The sequence below is a fragment of the Sminthopsis crassicaudata genome, chromosome X (genome assembly GCF_048593235.1).
Source record: "Sminthopsis crassicaudata isolate SCR6 chromosome X, ASM4859323v1, whole genome shotgun sequence".
NCBI lineage: Eukaryota > Metazoa > Chordata > Mammalia > Dasyuromorphia > Dasyuridae > Sminthopsis > Sminthopsis crassicaudata.
In genome coordinates this window covers 27,425,695-27,446,216 of record NC_133623.1, presented here as the reverse complement: position 1 = coordinate 27,446,216, position 20,522 = coordinate 27,425,695, and the positions used below count along the sequence as shown (strand labels likewise).

The 20,522-nt window shown below is 43.8% G+C and overlaps 1 protein-coding gene across 1 annotated transcript in view; it reads right to left on the bottom strand.

Annotated features, from left to right (window-relative positions):
• The window catches only part of LOC141549001 (actin-binding protein WASF3-like), an 83,682-nt gene that overhangs the window by 36,796 nt on the left and 26,364 nt on the right, over nucleotides 1–20,522 (bottom strand). The window contains exon 4 of the mRNA XM_074278366.1: nucleotides 2,574–2,731. Coding sequence (XP_074134467.1) covers nucleotides 2,574–2,706 — 133 coding nt within the window. The 5' untranslated portion in view covers nucleotides 2,707–2,731. The remainder of the gene's footprint in view (nucleotides 1–2,573; nucleotides 2,732–20,522) is intronic.

The window sequence follows — 20,522 nt, the reverse complement described above, 5'->3', positions numbered from 1 at the left end:
TCCCCAAGATGCCTGAAGAAGGCCACCTTGTCCTTTCACTAAATATTCTCTTGAGGGTTCCAGCCTAAACATCCTTATTTCTCCCAAGCCCTTCTCTTATGATATAATTCTGGTTCACTTGTCCATGGTGATGTTGGTCAAAGCCAGGTGAACAAGTGCAGGTGTGGAAAGGCCCTGAGGCTTACCAAGTGCAATGAGAGTCCAGATCGTTTCACAGATGAGACGACTGAGGCTCAGAGATGGGACTGCACAGTGTGTGGGTCAGAGGCCAAATTGGTTGACTCTAAGTCCCACAATGCTGCTTAATAATAAGGGTAGGGCTGGGGGCAGAGAAGTGGCTGCCATCTCCCTCAGTCTGAAACCAGTGTTGCCACATTTCTTCCACAGACAAGCTAGGTGGCTGGAGAGGCCAGTGGTTCTTTGCTATGCTATAGAAGTGGCCCACCCCCACCCCAAAGGTCACAGCAGATCAGGCAGAATCAACTTTGCTAGTCAGATGTGTATGGTGCTGCCTGCCACAGAGACAGATTTCAGTTTCATGTAAGGAACACCTTTCCAACAATCATAACTGTCTAACAATAAAATGGGTTACCCCAGTGAGCTCCCCATCATTGGAGGTCTGAAACAAGCAACCAAAAGTAGTAGAGTCCTGCTCAGCTAGGGGGTGGATTCTACATCCTGGGAGCTCCTTTCTAACACTCAGCTAGCTTTTGGGAGCTAGTGAGAATCTGAGGGGCCACACTGCTCTTGTGACAGGCTATCCCCACCTGCTCAGTGGCGGGCAGCACCTTCCCAGCTTCATTTCCTCCTCTGCCTCCAAGAGCAGCCTTCTGGGTATGATATGAGGGACCAAAATCAGAGGGGGGAGTTCTTCCACACAAAACAAGCTCTGCTGTGACCGCCTACAACGTTATCCTCAGACGATCATTCCTGAGAGTTAAAAACGGCCCCCTCCCTGTTCTGCCCTCTTTTTAAAATGTCAATATGGGAGAAAAGTGGGACAGGCCAAGTCTCTGCCAGCTCAGGGGGGTTAGGTCTACACTAAGCTTTTGTCCCTTATGACAAAGGCTGCTGCCAACGAAAGCGCCCTGTCTGCCCGGAGCCAAAGGGTCGTGAAAGTTAACAGGAAGGAGCAAAGGAGCCTGCAAAACACGTGCTTTCCTGGTCGAGGTACATCATTATACTTTGCCATTGCTGTTTGCCAGGCCTCAGTCCCAGCTACCCAGTTTGGGGCCCTCTCGGGGGCAAGAGGCAGTCTCTGCATGAAGATGCTCTTCCCACTGGGAACAGCTGTTTCCTGTAGCCTCATCCCTCTTGCCTGCTAATGCTGGGCCTTTGAAGTGGTAGAGAGAGATGGCTGTGATATGAAGAAAAGAACACAGACCTGAGAATCGGGAGACCTTATTCTAGCCCCAGCTTTATTACTGAGCAGCTTATCTACTGCCTTTGGGCAAATCCATGACTAGCTCTGAGCCTCAATTGCCTTATCTGCAAAATCAGGAGTTAAGAAGAACCCCCCAACCACTCCCAGTGCTGGTGTTCCATGTTCCAAGATCTCTCAGCACCAAAATTCTGCATCCTCAAGTCCTTCTGGGTGGTGCCAGTGCCATTTCCTAGGGTCTCCTCCACCCAGGTAACAGCATGCTATGACCCTTCCCAGCATGCCATGCCACATTCCTGCCCACACTGCATCCTGCCCCCTGGCTCCTCAGGCATTGTAAGCTGACCTGAAGGGCATATGCACATTTACCACTGATTTCCTGCTGAGGGCCTCAGAGATCCATTTTGAAAAATTTGGCTGAGAGGCCAGGAGTAGGACACGGAAAAGGCAGGTACTGTGGGCAAGCCTCAGGCCATCTGGAAGCAGTTCAAATCACAGAGCATCCCCAATGCTTCAAGTGGCTTTGGGTTCCAATAGTAAGTGTCCATTAAAGATTTAAAAAGCACTTTCCCCAAAACAAAATTAAAAACAAACTCTGTAAGTCGGGTAGGGTGAGCATTGTTCCTTACTTCATAGTTCCAGGACGCTGGGAAAGTGGGAAAGTCATTTATCTGTTGCTACCACAGCTCAACTTTCCTCCAAAGCTGGGGCTTTTGCCACTATTGTAGACAATGTCTCAACAGAAAAAGAAGCTTTTGCCTAAATCCCAGCCTGCCCTTTGTGGCTCTTTTGACCAGCAGGAGGCAATGTTCCTAAAGGAGGCTGTAAAATCTTTGAGATAAAGCCAACAATAAATAAACTCTGAGATGGCCTAGATATGCTGTCTACTTGTCCCGAGACAGGGGAATTGATCAGATGACATTCTGAGATCACCTTCTAGCTTCAAGAATCTGTAGCCTCCTAAGACTATGGACTCTCCAAAGGCAGGGACTTCATCAGTTCCCCTCTCAGGATCTCAGAATCCCCTACAAAATGAGGGATTTGAACAGATCAAGTCTGAAGCTTCAACGTTAGACATTATGATACTTTACTGCCCACCCCCAATGATTAAAGAGACCAAATCAGAAGAAAAAGGTGAATGCCTCTGATCCAGAAAGGCCTGGCTCCAGGCCTTCAAAGCCTTCCCACTTACTGAGGCTGCCCAGCTGCTTGATGATGGCAGCTAGGGTGCTGTTGGTGACACATTCCAGCTCGCTGGTGACCCCATCAGGCAGGGCGCCTCGGCACAAGTGCCTGGGCTCAATGTTCCTCTTGACCAGTGGCATTGTCCTGAGTTACCTTCAGTATCACCTGTAGGGAGGGGTGGGGTGGAAGAGGAAAAGGAGAAGAGGGACAGTTAAGCTCAGGACTGAAAACAAGCCAAGTAGATCATGGATCCGAGAGGAGGGCCAGAAACTCCAAGCTGAAGGGTCCAAGTTGGATTCAGCTCCCTAAGCCACAGCTCTTTGGGCTACCTTCTGTACCACTCACCAGGTCATTCTTCTTGGTCTTCCTTAGCAGTTAGCTTTGTAGGATCTCTTTACCATTCATATGGTCATGGTATATAAGGATCTGGATTCTCATTTTACAGGTGGAAAAACTGAGGCACTGAGCAGCCAAGGGACTTCGTCAGAATGTGAGTGGTGAGAACCATCACCATTGATTTCTCCAGTTGGATGTAGTCACCTGCACATGCCATTGGCCTGTTCTCACCAAACCAAATGGAAAATGCTTGCCTTCCTCTCCAGAGCTGGTTACGTGGCACAGCTCCCTCTCTCTTGTTGGGGAAGGGGGTGTGGCCTTATCGTTGCCTTGCCAGACAATCAAGGGAAAGGGTGCTGGATTTCTAATCAGACTCTCTTCCCAAGAACTATAACCATCCAGACTGCTGGACCAACGTAAGAAGTCCACAACATACTGGCCTCTTTTCCTTCCCCTCTTGCTTCTATCACTTGGTCTATTAGGCTGCCAAGTGGTACTAACTAGGGGGGGGTCCACCTGCCCTTCTCTGTACCTCCCCACAGGAACTTTATTTGGTGGTTCTGAATTGTACTTATAATTTCAGGATGTAGTTCTGTGTGAGTCTCCAAACTCTGCCAGGCATTTCCATGAAGGAATCACAGTGGAAGGCAGATTGGACCAGAAAAGACAAACCCAAGGGCAAATACCCTTATGCCTCATGGCAACTATCTCCCTTAGTTGGCCAGATAAACCTTTAGTCCTCCAGCTAGTCAGCTAGGTTTAGCTTGATGCAGAAAAGGACCTGAACACTGTGGCTCCTGCTCCATGTTGTCACTGACTTCCCACCACAAAGAGCCTTCCCTTTTTTTTCCCTCTGGGCCTCAGTGTTCCCATCTGTGAAAGGGAGCATTAAGGGTCTCTGTGCTCTTGTGTGTCTCCCTCAGTTGCTGTGAGGAGGAAGGAGATGTAAAAAAAATTGGTTTCATACCCAAGAAAGGGGCAGCCTGGTCAATGTACCAGTATGGCGTTGTTCTACTGGTTCAAAGAAAAACAGTTGGGGGCAAGGGAAGGGGAGGGAAGAATGAGCAAGCCCAGTGAGAGCCATATAACCATGTCATATGAGCTATTCCCTCTGATGAACTGGCTTATTGTCCAACCAGTTCCCAGAGCCCGGATGCTTAGCTTGAAAAGCAGCAGAGATATGTGGCGGTTCATTGGTAGCCCCGAGCACCAAACGCACTCCATTAACTGTTATCATCGGGTGCTGGCAGGCAACAGCGGGCACTGCTAAAGAATCCAAGCCTGCTGAGTTTCCGGTATGCTCAAAGGGATGGCAGGGGTAGAAAAACCTTCACAGAGGTCCCGGGGGAGGCCAATTCCCAGACCCCATTCCTCCCCCCTCCCCCCAAAACAGTGCCAACCTTTGAATTTGCCAGAGACAGTGAAGCCTGAGGGACCTCCCAGCAGAGGTGGGCAAGCTGGCAGCTGCCTTATTGAGGAGGGGTGAAGCTTTGGTGGGCATGAGTCCCTTCTTTTGGGGGATGGAAGAAAAGCAGCCCATTACCATGGCAAAACTCAGAAGCAATAACTGCTGAGGTCAGTAATTAGTTCAAAAGGGGGCCCAGGGGGCAAGGAATGTGTTCAGGACCTAATTGGGAAAGAGCTGATTGGGGCTTCGGCCCAGCAGCCTGGAATGCCCCCATCTGGCAGATTCCTGGAGGAACTGCTTGTTCCAAGGGGGTCAAGACGCTTTCCTTCCTTCCCCAAAATATCCAAACCACAGCCCCAAGGGGCCACAGATGGGTGTTCTGTTTTTACAGAGAAGGAAACTGAGATCTCCCAAGGATGACACCTGGAGAATGTAAACCAGCTCTAGACCTTGCTCTGCTAACTCTGGGTGAGAAGCTGGACAAATTGCTTCTTATCTCGGTCTCAGCTTCCTTCTCAAGGGCATCGCTCCTGAATGGGCTAAGGTCTCTTCCATCTCTAAAAATGTGCGGTTTCCTATAGAAGCCACCAGTGACAGTTCACACTACTAAATTATAGGGGCGGCTAGGTGGTGCTGCAGTGGACAGAGCACCAGGCCTGGCATTAGAAAAATTTGTTTCCCTGAGTTCAAATCTAGCCTCAGGCACCTCCTAGCTGTGTAACCCTGGACAAGTCACATCATCCTGTTTGCCTCAGTTTCCTCATCTGTAAAATGACCTAAAGGAGCAAATGACAAAGCCTTCCAGTATCTGTCTTTGCCAAGAAAACCCCGAATGGGCTTTTGGAGAGTCAGATGTGAGTTAAACAACTAAACAGTAACAACACTAAATTATAAGTATATTGCAGAACCACAAAGTAAAGTGTCCAGTGGAGTCTAGAAGGAAAGTCATTATCAATGAGGGTAGTCAGATATTTCCTAGAGGAGGCAATATTTGAACTGACCTTTAAAGGACAGAGAGGAAGGAATCAATGGGCAAAAAAGAGGAAGGAGATAGTCACAAGTTTGGAGGAAAATGTGAGCAAAATCATACAGACTGGGGAAGACCAGGGGAAGCTGAGGGACAGAGTTGTCTAGTTTAGCCAAATCCTTAAATGAATGGAAGGGAGCTATTTGAAATGTGGAAAAGCAAGTGGAACACTAGCGTGGAGGTCCTAGCAGGCTACATAGAAGTGCTGGAGTTGTACTTCAGAGGCAATAGGAAGCCACTGATATTTCTGAGCGGAAGAGTGATGGAACCAGAAATGTCCTTGAAAAAAAAATATACATGGATTAAAAGCAGAAAAGAGTGGCGCAATCATAGGACCCTACGTCACTGGGTCAAGTAGATGGTAATAAGGGCCAGGTCTAGACTGGTGGCAGTGTAGGGGAGGGAGGGATGGATTGGTGAATGCAAGGAGGTAGGGATGGATAAAAGGAGGAAGGCAGGGAAGGATGGAAGAAAGCAAGACAGGTTCTAGAAGTACCACTGAGAACACTTGGTAAATGGTTAGATATGAGGATGGAGAGAGAAGAGAACTCTAAAGTTTGAAAGGTAGAACCCCGGGAGGATGAGTAGCTTGAGTAGAAATGAAGACGATAAAAAAAGAGGTAGGTCTAGGGGACCCAGTTCAGTGTACTATACATACTCTTTCTGCATCACCGTTACTTGATATTATTAATATTAGCCCACAGAAGTGAGCTGTGAGACATTCATTTATGTTGGACGACTTAAGGTTAACCACAAAGCCTTTTCATAACCATTATTACATTTGATATTTGTGACCTATGAGGCAGTTAATCATATACCTTTTTTAAATCAGGAAACTGAGTCTCAGAGAGATCCCAGAATAAGAAAAATTCACATTTATCATTTACAAATGGCTCTTGCCATGACCACACTTGTGATGCAAGTATCATCCCCAGTTTGCAGCCAAGAAAAAAGGCTTCCTGGGGGAAACGAATGGCATGTGAAAGATCACATGGTTAGCGAATAGTGGGCCTCGGACTAGAAGCAAAAGAAGTCCAACAATCTTTCTAATATATTGTGCACAGTCTCTCTTCACACATGATCACTCCCATTACCTGCACTGTAGTAAGCTGAAATATTGTGGCACTCGGTCTCAGTGCTGGCTTGTGTTCTTGGAAGAATCCTGTGTTCATCTGAACTTTTTTTTATTCCACCTCAACCTTTCCCCTCCGCCAGAGTTTAGCACAGAATTCTTGGCACAGAGTGCATGCTCAATACATGCTGGCTCAATTGACTCACAGAGCCAGGGATACTGGCACTTACAAGAAGCATTAGGGAAAACACGAGTTTGGCAGACCTCACAAGCAGAAGGCGCAGGTGCCCTGACCCCTAGCTGTACCCAGCCAGTACACGCAAGATGCCTTGGGTATCACAGTGGCTTTGGGTAGGGGTTGCCAAGAGAACTCAGACATAGTCACCTCTGGGCTGCTTCTTGGCAACCCCGCTTCTCAAAAAACTGGTCAGTCGTCATGGCCAAGCCAACAGATGACCCGAAACTGACAGCTGATTTTAGTGAGTTTTGCTCTCTTTCTAATGCCCCAGGCAAATCTGGGCCTCTACAATCTGTAAATTACATGGCAGTTAGATTACTTCCTTCTAGCACAAACGTCTCATAATTTTATATTCTGATAACAAATGACTCCCTCACCAAAGGGAGGTCTCCTTTCCCTGCTTCCCTTCCAAGATGAAGCTACAGGTGACTCCTGTCCGTCTTGAAATTTTTGGCTTTTTTCTAAAACCCTTGGATGACTGAGCCAAAGGATGACTCCACATCCCTTCCTGGTCTCTACTGCTGCTACTGATACTGACGTCTTACAGGCATCTTTGGATAAGGAGCTGCAAAATGCTGCCCAAGAGCTCCAGCATCTTTTCGCAATATTATATATGATATAATTATTATATTTAGTTCATTCATTTGACCAACACTTACCATATAAAGAACACTGTGCTAATACTGGGAGAGATAAAGTTTAGATATGACAGTTTCTGTCTTCATGGACAGGACAATGAGGCAAAAATAGAGACAGCTATACAATATTGTATGAAAAGTACATTGACATAGAACAAAGCCCTGATTTTATCTGTCTATTCTGTGATGAATAGACCAATGTGTTTTTCAGCATCAACATTCTGTTTTATTAGAAAGGAAAGCAGCTAATGGACAGCTGATTTCTCTTTTCCTCTTAGCATCAGTTCTTGACCAAACTTGTAGTAAGTGCTTTGGGATCATGGGTCAAAGACTTAATTGGATTCTCTGGGGAAAATAAGTTGGAGAAAAACCCTTTAAGTGATAACAAGAAAGCAAATTGGTGTTCTCAGCTCTCAAATCTGCATACTCATATTCTCACACAATGAACCGATAACCTGAGCCAGGATCTAAAAGCAGTTATGCTTTACAAGTGATAATGTTGTCCTTGTCATCTTTTTTTAATTTTTATTTTTTAAATTAATTTTATAATTATAATTTTTGACAGTACATATGCATGGGTAATTTTTTTTACAGCATTATCCCTTGTACTCACTTCTTTTCTGAATTTCCCCCTCCCTCCCTCTACCCCCCCTTGTCATCTTTTTTAACAGCTGGACTAGAACAGCTTGAATACCAGTCTTTGAAAAACAGCTTTCTTCACCTCTGTGGAACTTGTCTGATTGTCATTAATAACTAGATAAACACTTATTTCAGAAAGTCCTGAAAAGTGAGGGTGAAGGAAGTCCTCCTTTACAGATGACACTAGGGCTGAGCTTTGGAGAAAACTCAGGATTTCAAGTAGAAGTGAGGAGTGAGGGCATTCCAGGCTCAGTCCAAGGCATAGGCAAGAAACAGCAAGAAAAACAAACAGGACTTGATCTGAATAAGGATAAGCAGGAAACTGTGATGTTTCAGGTTCTACTTCTCACCTCCGTGAGAAAAGTTTGCAGAAATAACTGGATTAGAGAATAAGGCTGAAGAAAAGGATTCTAAGAAAAGAAAAAAGAAAAGATCACTTGAATGCAGCTGTCAATGAGTTGTTAAGATTGTCTAAAAGGCTAGAAAGGCACCAACAAGTGCTTTGGCTATAAGGTATAAACATCCACAAGCAGAAAAACCAGCAAACAAGGCTGAGAATCCCCATCGGTATGGAGAACGGGGAGAATTTCCCAGTGACTTACATCAAGTAGTGAGCGACATTTCTCTTTCTGCCAAAGCCAAGTAACTGCTGCATATGTTCCAAGTCTAGGCAGAAGATAATGGGACTTTTCCATATAGAAGACAATAAAATAGTCCCAAAACAAAAAAGGAGAGTGGGGCCTCAAAGGGGGAAAAAAGGATTAGTGTGGGAAAGGAGGAACTTGCCTCTTGCTGGGTGACTGAAAAGTAGAAGAATGTCATATGGAGGAAGAAAAGGGTGGAGCTGGATGCTCTAAGAAGAAAGCAGTTGCTCTTCCCACAAGGAATGATGATGTAAATGCAGAGAGCAGGTGGTGGAAGGTGAGAGCTGTTCCAGTGAGGAACAGAGGAAGAAGACACAAATAGTGGCTCTTGGGAACTCCCTTACTACAGTGGACTGATGCTATCTGTCAACATGGTAGCAACAGAGAAAACTTTGTTGTCTTCTTGGGGTATGAACCCAAAATATAAAAGAGAATTTTGCAAAGACTGTAAAAATGGATGACTACTTCTTACTTTTGATGACTAACATGGGAACAAATGATATTGCCAGAAGGCGTCTAGAAAGCATTACCAAAGATTATGAGGTCTTGGGTAATGTGAAGACCACAGGAGCACAAGAAGTGTTTCCTATTGAAGGAAAGGAATACAGAGGAGGAAAAATTAATTTGTGAATTGAAAAGTGGATACGAAAGTGGTTCTTGAGAATGTAATTTGGATTTCTGAGCTACAGATGAAAACTCTGGGATGGCAGACTCCTGGTCAGAGCTTTCACTGATGTTATGCAAATCTAGTAAAAATGCTTCCAAATTAAAAGGATGAGGAGGGAGAAATCTGCCTTTGTCAATCCACCAAAGTAGATAGGAGTAACTGCAATGAAGAAAGGCATATAGCAATTGAGACACATAGAAATTCACAAAAGATAAAATCCAACAAAGGAGTCAGTAATAAAAGCTCATAGCTTTACATGTCCATATGCACGTGCCTAAAATTACAACAAGAAGAACTCAAGATCCCAATGAAAAAAAGCAAATTTGACCTCATAGTTATCATTAATACTTAGTGGGAGTGAAACCCATAACAATACCAGCAAAAGGGTGGGGAGCAGCACTATATAGTTATGAAGGAATCCAAAAAACAGAGGGGAAACATGCTGGAGAATATCTGGTTGAAGAGCAATTGAAAGAAAATCAGATTTTGTCCTTGGCAAATATTACAGATGATAAAGATAGATAGATAGATAGATAGATAGATAGATAGATAGATAGATAGATAGATAGATAGATATAGACGAAGGTAAGCACTCTGGGCAACATTACAAGCCTGGCTACAATTATCCAGTCATTTTGTCAGAGGCAGAGTAGTAAATAGTTTCTTGACTTGCCTAACTGATCAGATCAATGGAGAAACAAATACTTGTTAAGCACTTACTATGGTCTATTTATTGTTTTAGTTAATAGGAGAGAAATAAAGTGAGAACACCCCCCCCTCAAATACCTTATATTCTACTGGGCACAGATAAGCAGATCTAATTCACACACAAAATAGTGATTAGGAAGAGGAGCAGAAAGAGGAGGACCCGGGAAGAGCCGGAAAGTGATGGCACTTGAAGTTAGCCTTATAGGGAACTTGGGGCATGGGATTCAAGAAGGCAATGTTAGGAGGAGCATCTTCCAGGCATGTGCCAAAGCCCATACTTGGGACATGGAAGATCCTTTGGAGGGAATGGCAAGTGGGCCATCTGTGTGTAAAGGAAAGTTATTTGTGATCAACCAGAAAGATGGACTAAAGCCAAATTATGAAGGACTTTAAATGGGAAACAAAATTTAGATTTTAACCTAAAGACAACGGGAGCCACTGAAGTAAACTGAGCAAGGGAGTAACCTGGTTGGACCTGAGTTTTAATGATGGTCAGTGGGGAGCTATGTAGAAGATGAATTGGTGGGGGAAGAGCTGGAATACAGGATATTGTTGTTAACCTTCGTTCTTGAAGATAATATCAGGGAGGTGATGCCATGACATGCAAGCGAATTGGATTTGCAAGAGGGAGGGCTGGGCAAGACCACTAATCTCACTTTCTCCTCTGGAGCCATGTAGGTCCAGTGATCAGATATAGGCCAGGATGACTGGAGATGGCATTAGATGCAGTGGGAGACCTGGGCTTTTTTTTTCACCAAGGAAAGTATAGCTGTATTTATTAGCATCAGCAGATGCATTTTTTTAAATGAAAAGATTAAAACATTAACAAAAAATAAGAGCCTTCTCTGACACCTTCCTAATTTGAGTTTTTCTTTTTTTCTTTTTTAAAATAACTTTTTTTCCCAAAATACATACAAAAAAAGACTTTTCAACTATTTCAATTCACCCTTGCAAAACCTTGTGTTCCAAATTTTTCTCCCTTACTTCCCTCCACCCCCTTCACTAGACAGTAAGTAATTAAATACAGGTTAATCATGTACAATTCTTCTAAACATATTTCCACATCAATTATGCTGCGCAAGAAAAATCAGAACAAAAAGGTAGAAAAAAATGAGAAAGAAAGAAATAAGCAAGCAGACAATAACAACAAAAGTGAAAATACTATGTTGTGATCCACATTCAGTCCCCATAATTCTTTTTGGATGCAGACTGCTCTCTCCATCACAAATCTATTGGAAGTTGCCTTGACCTTTTAAATTAAGGTCTTTCCCAGGTCTTGGTTTGCCTGAGGCAATTGCCAATTCAGTGATCAAAGCTAAAAAAATGAAACAAAGAATGGCTAGCTAGCTTGCTTGCTGGCTGGCTTCCTTCCTTTCTTAAGGACCATACCTTTAACCTAAATCACTTTCACCAATTGGCTTACTAAAGATCCCAGGTCAAGCCCACTTAGATGAGAAGTGAACTTAGGACAGGGCTCTGGGGCATCTCACATGCTGGAAGCAGAATATGGATAATGAACCTATGAAGGAAAGCCAAAAAGGATCAATATGAAGGTAGGCTCACCATGCCAGACACAGTGCCATGAAAACGTGAAGAGGGGAGTACACAGGAATGGGAGGTGGGGATCAACATTGAACATTGAAGGTTCAGGAAGGATGAGAATTGAGAAAAAGTCATTGGTTCTACCTAAACAGAGAGCACTGGTAATCTTGTAGGAAGACTTTTCCAAAAAGTGTTAGTGATGGAAGCCAGATTGCAAGGAGTGAATAAGGGAGTTGGAGGTGAGAAAAGTGGAGGCAGAAAGTGTAGAAAGCCTTTTCTAGGGGTATGGCTATGAAAGGGAAGAAAAGTCTATAAAGCTAGCTTCAGGAGGTGAAGGGGCAACTCAAAGGGTTTTTTTTTAAAGATGGGAGAAACTTGGGAAAATTTGAAGGCAGAAGAAAAAGAGTGATCAGATAAGGAGAGGTGGATAATTTGGGAGAGAATGGTTAAAGAAGGGGCAGACTGTCAGAGGACAAGAATAATGAGATAAGGGGATGAGATAAATTAATGTTCACAAGAAGGATGCTCTCCTCCCCATTTTCCTTATGTGTGTGTATGTATGTGTGTGTGTGTGTCCTCTCTCTCTCTCCTCCCCGCCTCTGCCCCCTCTGACTAGAGAAAATGATAAGATGGGTGATATTAAGTGTGGAATTGAGGAAAAGAAGTTTGAAATATATGACTTCATTTTTTCAATTATGTATGAGGTAAGGTGCGCTCCTGGGGGTGACATATCTTGAGAAAAGAAGAGAAGGTTTGGAGGGTGTAACAAAGAAAGTAAAAGAGAAGAAGTTTATACTTCTTATATAGGGAAGCAGCAGTGAGGAGACAACGGAGGTAGGATAAAACAAATTTATAGTGCACCCAGTCATATAATCACAGAATAATTTGCTCTTCAAAAGGTAGAGACATCAACAAGGGGAAATCCTATTCTGGATCTGACATTCATCAATAGGAAGGAATCGATTATGGGGATGAAAATGATGGAAATTTCGTGACAAAGTGACTACGCCTTCCTAGAGTTTGTGATCAAGGAGGAAGCAAAGATATGTGCATGGTGTTAATTGCACCCTAGACTTTAGGAAAACAGATTTCAAAGGACTCTGGGGGAAAAATAGGTAGGGCCCCCCACTCCATGGGCTAAAAATCTATTGAGGAAGTTAAGTACAGGAGTACTGGAAAATTCGCTATGAAATTCTGAATAAGTAAAGGGAAACCACTCCAGGGAGGAGAACAATAGAAGTTGTGTAAAGAGAAGCAGATAACTCCTCAACCAACCTGAATTTTTAAAAGAAAATAGACACAAGGTAGAAGCAAGAGCAAACAAAGGGAGAATTAATCTAAGTGTGGCATGGCCCTATAAAATAGTTTCAGGATGAAAACAAGGAAGGAAAAAAAGAAAGAGAAAAATAGAGAAAGGGAAGAAAAAGAAAAGAGGGAAAGGGAAAGAGGGAGAATTTAAGAAAAAGAAAGGAAAGAGAAAAGTAAAAGAAAGGAGTGGAGAGAGAGAGATTCTGTTGCTACACCTCCAATTCTTTTTGCCATCACATCCATTGCAGCCTGCTTCTGGGATGGCTGCTCTCAATCCTGGCCCTGTGAACCCCTGCCTTGCAGCAAGACTAGGAAGTTTACAAGCACCCCTTGTTCCCATTCCCTTCCCCACAATCACGTGATGCTTTACCAGTAACTTTGAGAAGAGTCTGGCCACTGCGGATCATTGCTGCTTCACTCTGGTTTTCTATGTCTCTTCTGTCCTTTTCTCTTTGCTACTTGAGGTCTTTTGGTTTGGGGTAAGTAAAGGATACCGTGAATTTCACGCCAGCACTTTCTGTTATGTTGAATGTCAGCTCCATTAGCGAGTGAAAGACAACTGTTACATCACTGCTGTACCTTCAGCAGTGTTAGGGCACCTCTGTTTATTCCCCAACCTCTTTCCTTAGCAACATTTGTGAACTCTGATTAGCTTTATCTATGGTCCTGGTTATTGTTCAAGCCTTGATCTCTTGGAATTAGTTGTACTCAAACTAGATCTTGTCCCAAAGATGGAAGGGTGTGCACTAGATAATAACAGCTGGATGGATTTTCCATTGGCTGAATGGCCAGACTAGAGAGTGGTTTGATGTCAGCTTTACAGCATATCTCTAGTAAAGGGCCCCAGGGATCTATGCTTGGCCCTATGTTGTTTAACAGTTAATATATGGCATGTTTATCCGATTTATAAATGGCACAAAGCTGGGAGAGAGAACTAATACGCAGATAGAGTGGGAATCCAAAAAGATCTTGACAAGCTCAAGTATCGGGTTGAATCTAATAAGATGAAAATCAATGAGAATAAATATCAGTTTATTCTTAGATTACAAAATACATCACCTTACAGGAAGAGGAAAGCTTGACTAAGCTGCAGTTTCTCTGAAAATGATCCAGGGGCTTTAGTGGACTGCAAGGGTAGTGAGTAGGCAGAATGATGTGTCAGCTTAGAAAGCACTTTCTGCCTTGGGCTCCCCTCAGAAGGGAAGAGTTTCCAGGAATACACTCTGCCCTGGCCAAGCCACATCCCAATTAGGTTCCGTTCTGGGCACATCTAAGCTAAGGAAGAAAAGTGATAAGCTGTAGAGAAACCAGGAGGGTGAAGATCCTAAAGTCCATTCAACTGGAAGCCAGTTTGAGAACTGTGGCTATGCAGCTGAATCTAGTGTCTGGTACATTACAGGAACTTAAGAGATACTCGATTAAGAGAAGACTGAGGGAAGGGCATGTGAGCCACATAGAACAAAGGTTGGACTCAGGCCATGCAAAGAGACAAATCAGGAATGTGGGTAGGAACAAATTCCACCCAATGAGAGCTGTCCCAAAATGGTGCAAGGCTGCATCATCATCATTTTGGGACAGCTCTCGTTGGATGGAAATTATTCCTACCCGTATATGTTACATGCCATGTATGTTATAATGGAGATTCCATAAAATGAAAGGGATACTTGGGATTCTAAGAGGTAGAGGTGAGGAAGGAGTGAATTGTAAGCATGGAGATGGGAGATGAGAAAAGTGCCATGGGAAAGAACAGTAAAAAAGACAATTTGCCTGGATTAACATGCATGAATGTAATAAGACTGGAAAGATAGGCTGGGGACAAGTGGTAACGGACTTTAAATGACCCAAAGGGGAGTCTTTCTTTGATTCGACAGTCAATGCAGAAGTAATATAGCTTACTGAGTAGGGGAGGCTTGGAAGATAATCTTGGCCACAATGTGGAGAATAGACTAAAAGGGGAAAAAGTCCTGAGGCAGGCACACCAATGGGGAAGCTACTTCAAGGGGCCAGGAGAGGTCACAAGGGCCTGGACTAAGGTGGGTGGTGGCTGTGGGGCTGGAGAAGAAAGAACAGTTGTCAAGTCTTGAAACATGAGTGAGAGTGTGACAGTGGAAGCAACAAGTGCAAAAAGCTTTTTTTCTAGGAATTTAGCTGTGAAGGGAGAAGAGACACAGGCTGATAGCTCAAAGGACCAATGGTGTCAAGAGAAGGTTTTGTCCAGGATCAGGGAGATCTGGGTGTGTTTGTAGGTGACATGGAAAGAGACAGTGGATAAAAAATGAAGAATAGAGAGAGGGAGAAGATGAGATGAAAAGGGAACGATTGCAGAGGAGGCTAGAGTGAATAGGTTCAAGGACACAATTAGGGGGCTTGGCCTTGGGGAAGAGGACCATTTCTTTTCCTGAGACTGGAGCGAAGGAGAGAAAGGGTGATGGTTTTGAGAGGGAAGCCCCTTCTGTGGACTGACTTGATTCCTTTTTAAAATGAGGGCAGAAGTAAGTCTACACTAGAGGTTCTAGATCTTATGAAATTTATATGTGGTCCTTCCTTCTCTATCCTGTGTCTTAATACAGTTTTTTTTCTCTTCCAGGGAGGTCTGATCAAGTTGTCTTCACTAGACATGAGGGGCTGGTATCAGTTTGAAACCCCAATCTCCAAGGTGTCCCACGGAAGCCCCATTTATAGAGGCAAAGGGGGAAACTGTAATCAAATTGGATGGAGACATAGGAACGTTGTACCTGATTTCTGGTTCTGCTTCTAACTGTATGACTTTGTACAAGTCATCTTTTTTTTTGAGGTCCCTTCTAATTGAGAAACCTCTATTAATTCATATTGTTAGTAAAAATTGTATTAGATTGTACTATCTACAATACAATCTACTAGCCAAAATAGAGAATGCAAATATGAATGACATGTTAATAGTTTCGGAGCAATAAGAGTAGAGAAAAAAATATATAGATTGAAGTAGTTAAGAAGGATAATACAGAACAAATGAGATTTTACTTAGCCCTTAAAAGATGAGTACAATGACAAGTCACTTAATCTTGACAGACCTCAGATTTCTCATTTGCAAAAGGAGGATTCGAATACTGAATAGGATCACTGGCAAGAAAACTCCTGGTAAATCTCAAAGTGCTGCAGAAATGGGAATCGTTATTACTGTTATCGTTAGTTGACCTCCAAGGTCACTGTTGTTTGACATTCTATAGTTCTATTTTTGGAAGTGAATTTCCCCTCTTTTCCCTGAGCATCCTGGGGGGAGGAGGGGACATGCTGGGAAGAGCAATGGAGGTAGAGGCAGCATGTTTTGGCTCACATCCCAGTTGTGCTACTAAGCTGTGAACCTTAGTCATACTCTTCTCTTTAAGCCTCAGTTTCCTCATCTATAAAAATAAGAGGAAATAGTATTAATACTAGGGTGGGAATGGGAACAGTTTAGGCACTGCAAAATGACACAGAATATCAGCAAAGAAAAGAGAAAGGAAGGAGGAAGGGCCTGAGGGCCTAGATAAACACTGAGAGGAATGGCTGGAGACTTCCAAGAGTACACAGATTCAGCCTATTTTCTATGTGAATGACATGGTCATTGTAAACAGCTTCATTTCCTTCCAGGCCAGGTTCATCAGTAGAAAGAATGCCCAGAATTTGGGTCTAGAATCATCTATTTCAGCTACTCATGGGTAGGATTTTCATATCAGCATAATTCACAGAGGCTTTAAGGTTCCAAACTGACATGCATTAACTCTTTTGAGTCCCACAGCAGTGAAATAGCTAGCATAGCATCACCCTGCCCCATTTTACAGATGGGCAAACAGACTCAGGAAAGTGACTTGGTCAAGACCACAAAGACCACAAGGCTGAGTTGGGATGAGTAGTCAGTTTTTGTGACTCCCATGAATCCCGGCAGCTTTGCCTTTCCTCCTCTGGAGCAACTCTGGTCCGAGACTGGGTAGGGAAGGGTGGAAACCATTGATAGGAGTGAAGTTTAAGAGTTCTGAGGCATTGTGGCAGCCCTTTTTATAGTGACTAGAAACTGGAAAATGAATGGATGCCCATCAATTGGAGAATGGTTGGGTAAACTGTGGTATATGAATGTTATGGAATATTATTGCTCTGTAAGAAATGACCAGCAGGAGGAATACAGAGAGGCTTGGAGAGACTTAAATCAACTGATGCTGAGTGAAATGAGCAGAACCAGGAGATCATTATACACTTCAACAACAATAATATATGAGGATGTTTTCTGATGGAAGTGGATATCTTCAACATAGAGAAGAGCTAATCCAGTTACAATTGATCAGTGATGGACAGAATCAGCTACACCAAGAAGGAACACTGGGAAACAACTGTAAACTGCTAGCATTTTTTTGTTTTTCTCCCCAGGTTATTTTTACCTTCCAAATCCAATTCTTGCTTTGCAACAACAACAACAAAATTCGGTTTTGCACATATATATTGTACCTAGGATATACTATAAGATATTTAATATGTATGGGAATGCCTGCCCTAGAGGAGGGGGTGGAGGGAAGGAGGGGAAAAATTCGGAACATAAGGGAGTACAAGGGTAATGTTGTAAAAAAATTACCTATGCATATGTACTGTCAAAAATGTTATAATTATAAAATTAATTTTAAAAAAGAGTTCTGAGGTAGGGTTCATTCAACTAGTCCTCCCCTCTCCCCTGAAAACTAACTCTGGAGGGAAAGGGACCTGTATGTACCAAAATGTTTGTGGCAGCCCTCTTTGTAGTAGCTAGAAACTGGAAAATGAATGGATGTCCATCAATTGGAGAATGGTTGGGTAAATTATGGTATATGAATGTTATGGAATATTATTGTTCTGTAAGAAATGACCAGCAGGAGGAATACAGAGAGGCTTGGAGAGACTTACATCAACTGATGTTGAATGAAACGAGCAGAACCAGAAGATCATTATACACTTCAACAATGATACTGTATGAGGATGTATTCTGATGGAAGTGGACATCTTCAACATAGAGAAAAGCTAATCTAATTCCAATTGATCAATGATGGACAGAATCAGCTACACCCAGAAAAAGAACACTGGGAAATGAGTATAAACTGTGAGCACTGTTTTGTTTTGTTTTGTTTTTCTTCCCAGATTATTTTTACCTTCCAAATACAATTCTTCCTTTGCAACAACAACAACAACAAAATTCGGTCCTGCACATATATATTGTACCTAGGATATACTATAAGATATTTAATATGTATGGGAATGCCTGCCATCTAGGGGAGGGGGTGGAGGCAAGGAGGGGAACAATTTGGAACAGAAGGAAGTACAAGGGATAATGTAAAAAATCACCTATGCATATGTACTGTCAAAGAAAATTTTATAATTATAAAAATTAATTTAAAAAATTTAAAAAAAAAGAAAATTAACTCTGGGCTGGTCAGTACTTTGAAGAGCTGAATCAATGGCTTCTCACTGGGGATTCTCAATCGCTCATGAGGGCTCATATCACATTACCAACTCAAGAAGTGAAGTACAGAGATAGCTGTACGTGTGTCCCCACTCCCCCACAGCCAGGGAGGTACAGCTAAGCATCTAAATGGACTGTTCTAAATGGCTTAAGCATGAGCCACATCCATTGTCCTGGCTGCCAATCTAGGCTCAGTTGAGCTGAAAAAGTGTTAATATGGATGTGGATGGAGGTACAGTAAAGCCTGCCCAGCTAAGGTTACAAAATGAATAACCAGCCCTCCTTGTCTAGCAGAGTTCAGACTGTACTGTTGGAGAATGGGAAGGGAGCTTTAGAGGGAAACCCTTCAGAGGGAGTAGGTCACTGAAGCTCAGAACTCCCTCTCTCTTCTCCCAACCATAGCTTGTGTGAGGTCCCCCTGAAGAGAGCTGACCCCAGACCAGGACGACTTCTCTGCAGTAAGAGAGAGCTATGTATCAAATGCCCCTAACACCTAATGAGGCCCCGTTTCTTCCCAGGACCCTCAGTACCATGGCCAATTACTCCTCCTAGCTATAACAGTGACTCCAAAGGCTGGGAAAGGAGGGCAAGAAGGGGAGATAAATATTTACTGTGCCTCAGACTATGAAATCAAGAGAGGGATAAGACAGGTCCTTAGAGTCAGCCTGCCAGCTGGAATTGCCCACTTCTTCCTGCTTTAGTCTGACCCTGATGGTAAAAGCAAGGCTTGAGAGAGCTGGCCAGGGTGCTGGGTAGTGACTGAAGACTCTGCAGGGCAGGTGATCACCTGGGCACAGCTACAGAGGAAAGAAATGGAGACTTCATTGAATCCAGAGGCCAAGGCTCCAGGAAGTCAGTTATTCATTGATAGGGAACTAGACTGAACCAGAAAAAAAAAGAAGAATCAGGCAGTGTTTACAAACTTTCTGTGTGCCAACACTGAGGAGGAACAGCAAAAGTTCTTGTACGGTAATATAGCACAGCAACAGAAAGCTGGAGGGGACCCATTTTTGAAGCCCAGAGAAGGGTGCTGAGGACTAAGATTCTGGAATCCTGGAATGGTCAAAACCCAGGAGAAGAGTTTCTCCCCTTCCCCAAGTCTTCTCAGACTAAACATCTCAAATTCCTTCATCTGATCCTTACACAGCATGATCCTAGGATGGCAAGGTTTGGGTTTGGGTACTCTCTTTGGGTTGTGCTCTAGCTCTTCAAGATGTGACCTCAATGCCTCGGAAGAGGATGGAGGCCTGGGGTCCCCTTCCTCATCTCAGAGATTCAGCTTCTGTCAATGTGACTCGATTGCCTTCACTTGGGGGCATCACACGGGCCTCAGGACAGGGGGATTTGCAGCCACATGCAGAATGGCAGCACCACAGCTTTCATCAGAACCTTCTATTTATCTCCACCATTGATACTAGATGAACAAGATTGGCCCCATTTTGCATGTTGAGGCCAAAGAGATTCAGGATGATGACTACTACTGCCAGGCCCAGGAAGGCCTGGCTCCTGATCAATTTGTACTGATCATCTCATTTGCTATCCTAAAGGAAATCCCTCTTTATCTTGGGAACATAAATGGTTCTGGGGAAGCCAATAGGTTCCCACTATTTAAAAAACAGGCTCAACTACTCTTTTAAAAAAAAAAGATACATCAACCAGGGATCTTCTCACCTCTAGCTCAGGCCAATCCAATGAGCCCAAAGCAGGTCCTATGGACTTTAAAGCCATATCCTGCAAAGAATGGGAGGCTCGTAAACAGGGAAGCTGGACCACTGGCCAGCAGGAAGGAGGCAGGCAGGGGAGGGGGGGTTTGGGGAAGGAAGAAGATTTAATGAACTACTAGTAGACAAGGGAAGGCAGGGAACAAAAGGGTCATTCTTCCCTTATGGCAGCCCTAGGCTGGAAGGCTGCCTTCCTCATGGCCTGGATGAGAGAGAGGGAAATTGGGGCCAGCAGCATGACAGAGATAGCTGAAAAGTGCTTTGTGCAGGGGGCCCATATAGGGCTACAAAATGCTTCCGCCCAGCCTGAGGCAGATTCAAGGCCAAGGGCAACCAAGGACCCAGGCTGGGTTGGTAATATAAAGGGGGGGGGGTCATCCAGCCAGAAGACTAAGAACTGCAGGCTCTGGGAAAAGGGATGGGGCTCAGACCTGCCTCTTTCTACCTTGCTGACCTTGGAGACATACTTTGGGATCACCCAAGGATTCCATGGGTAATCTAAGAGAAGCCCAAAGAAGGCAGCCAAGGCCCAGTAGGCAGGGATGAAGAGTAAACCAAAGGGGATAAG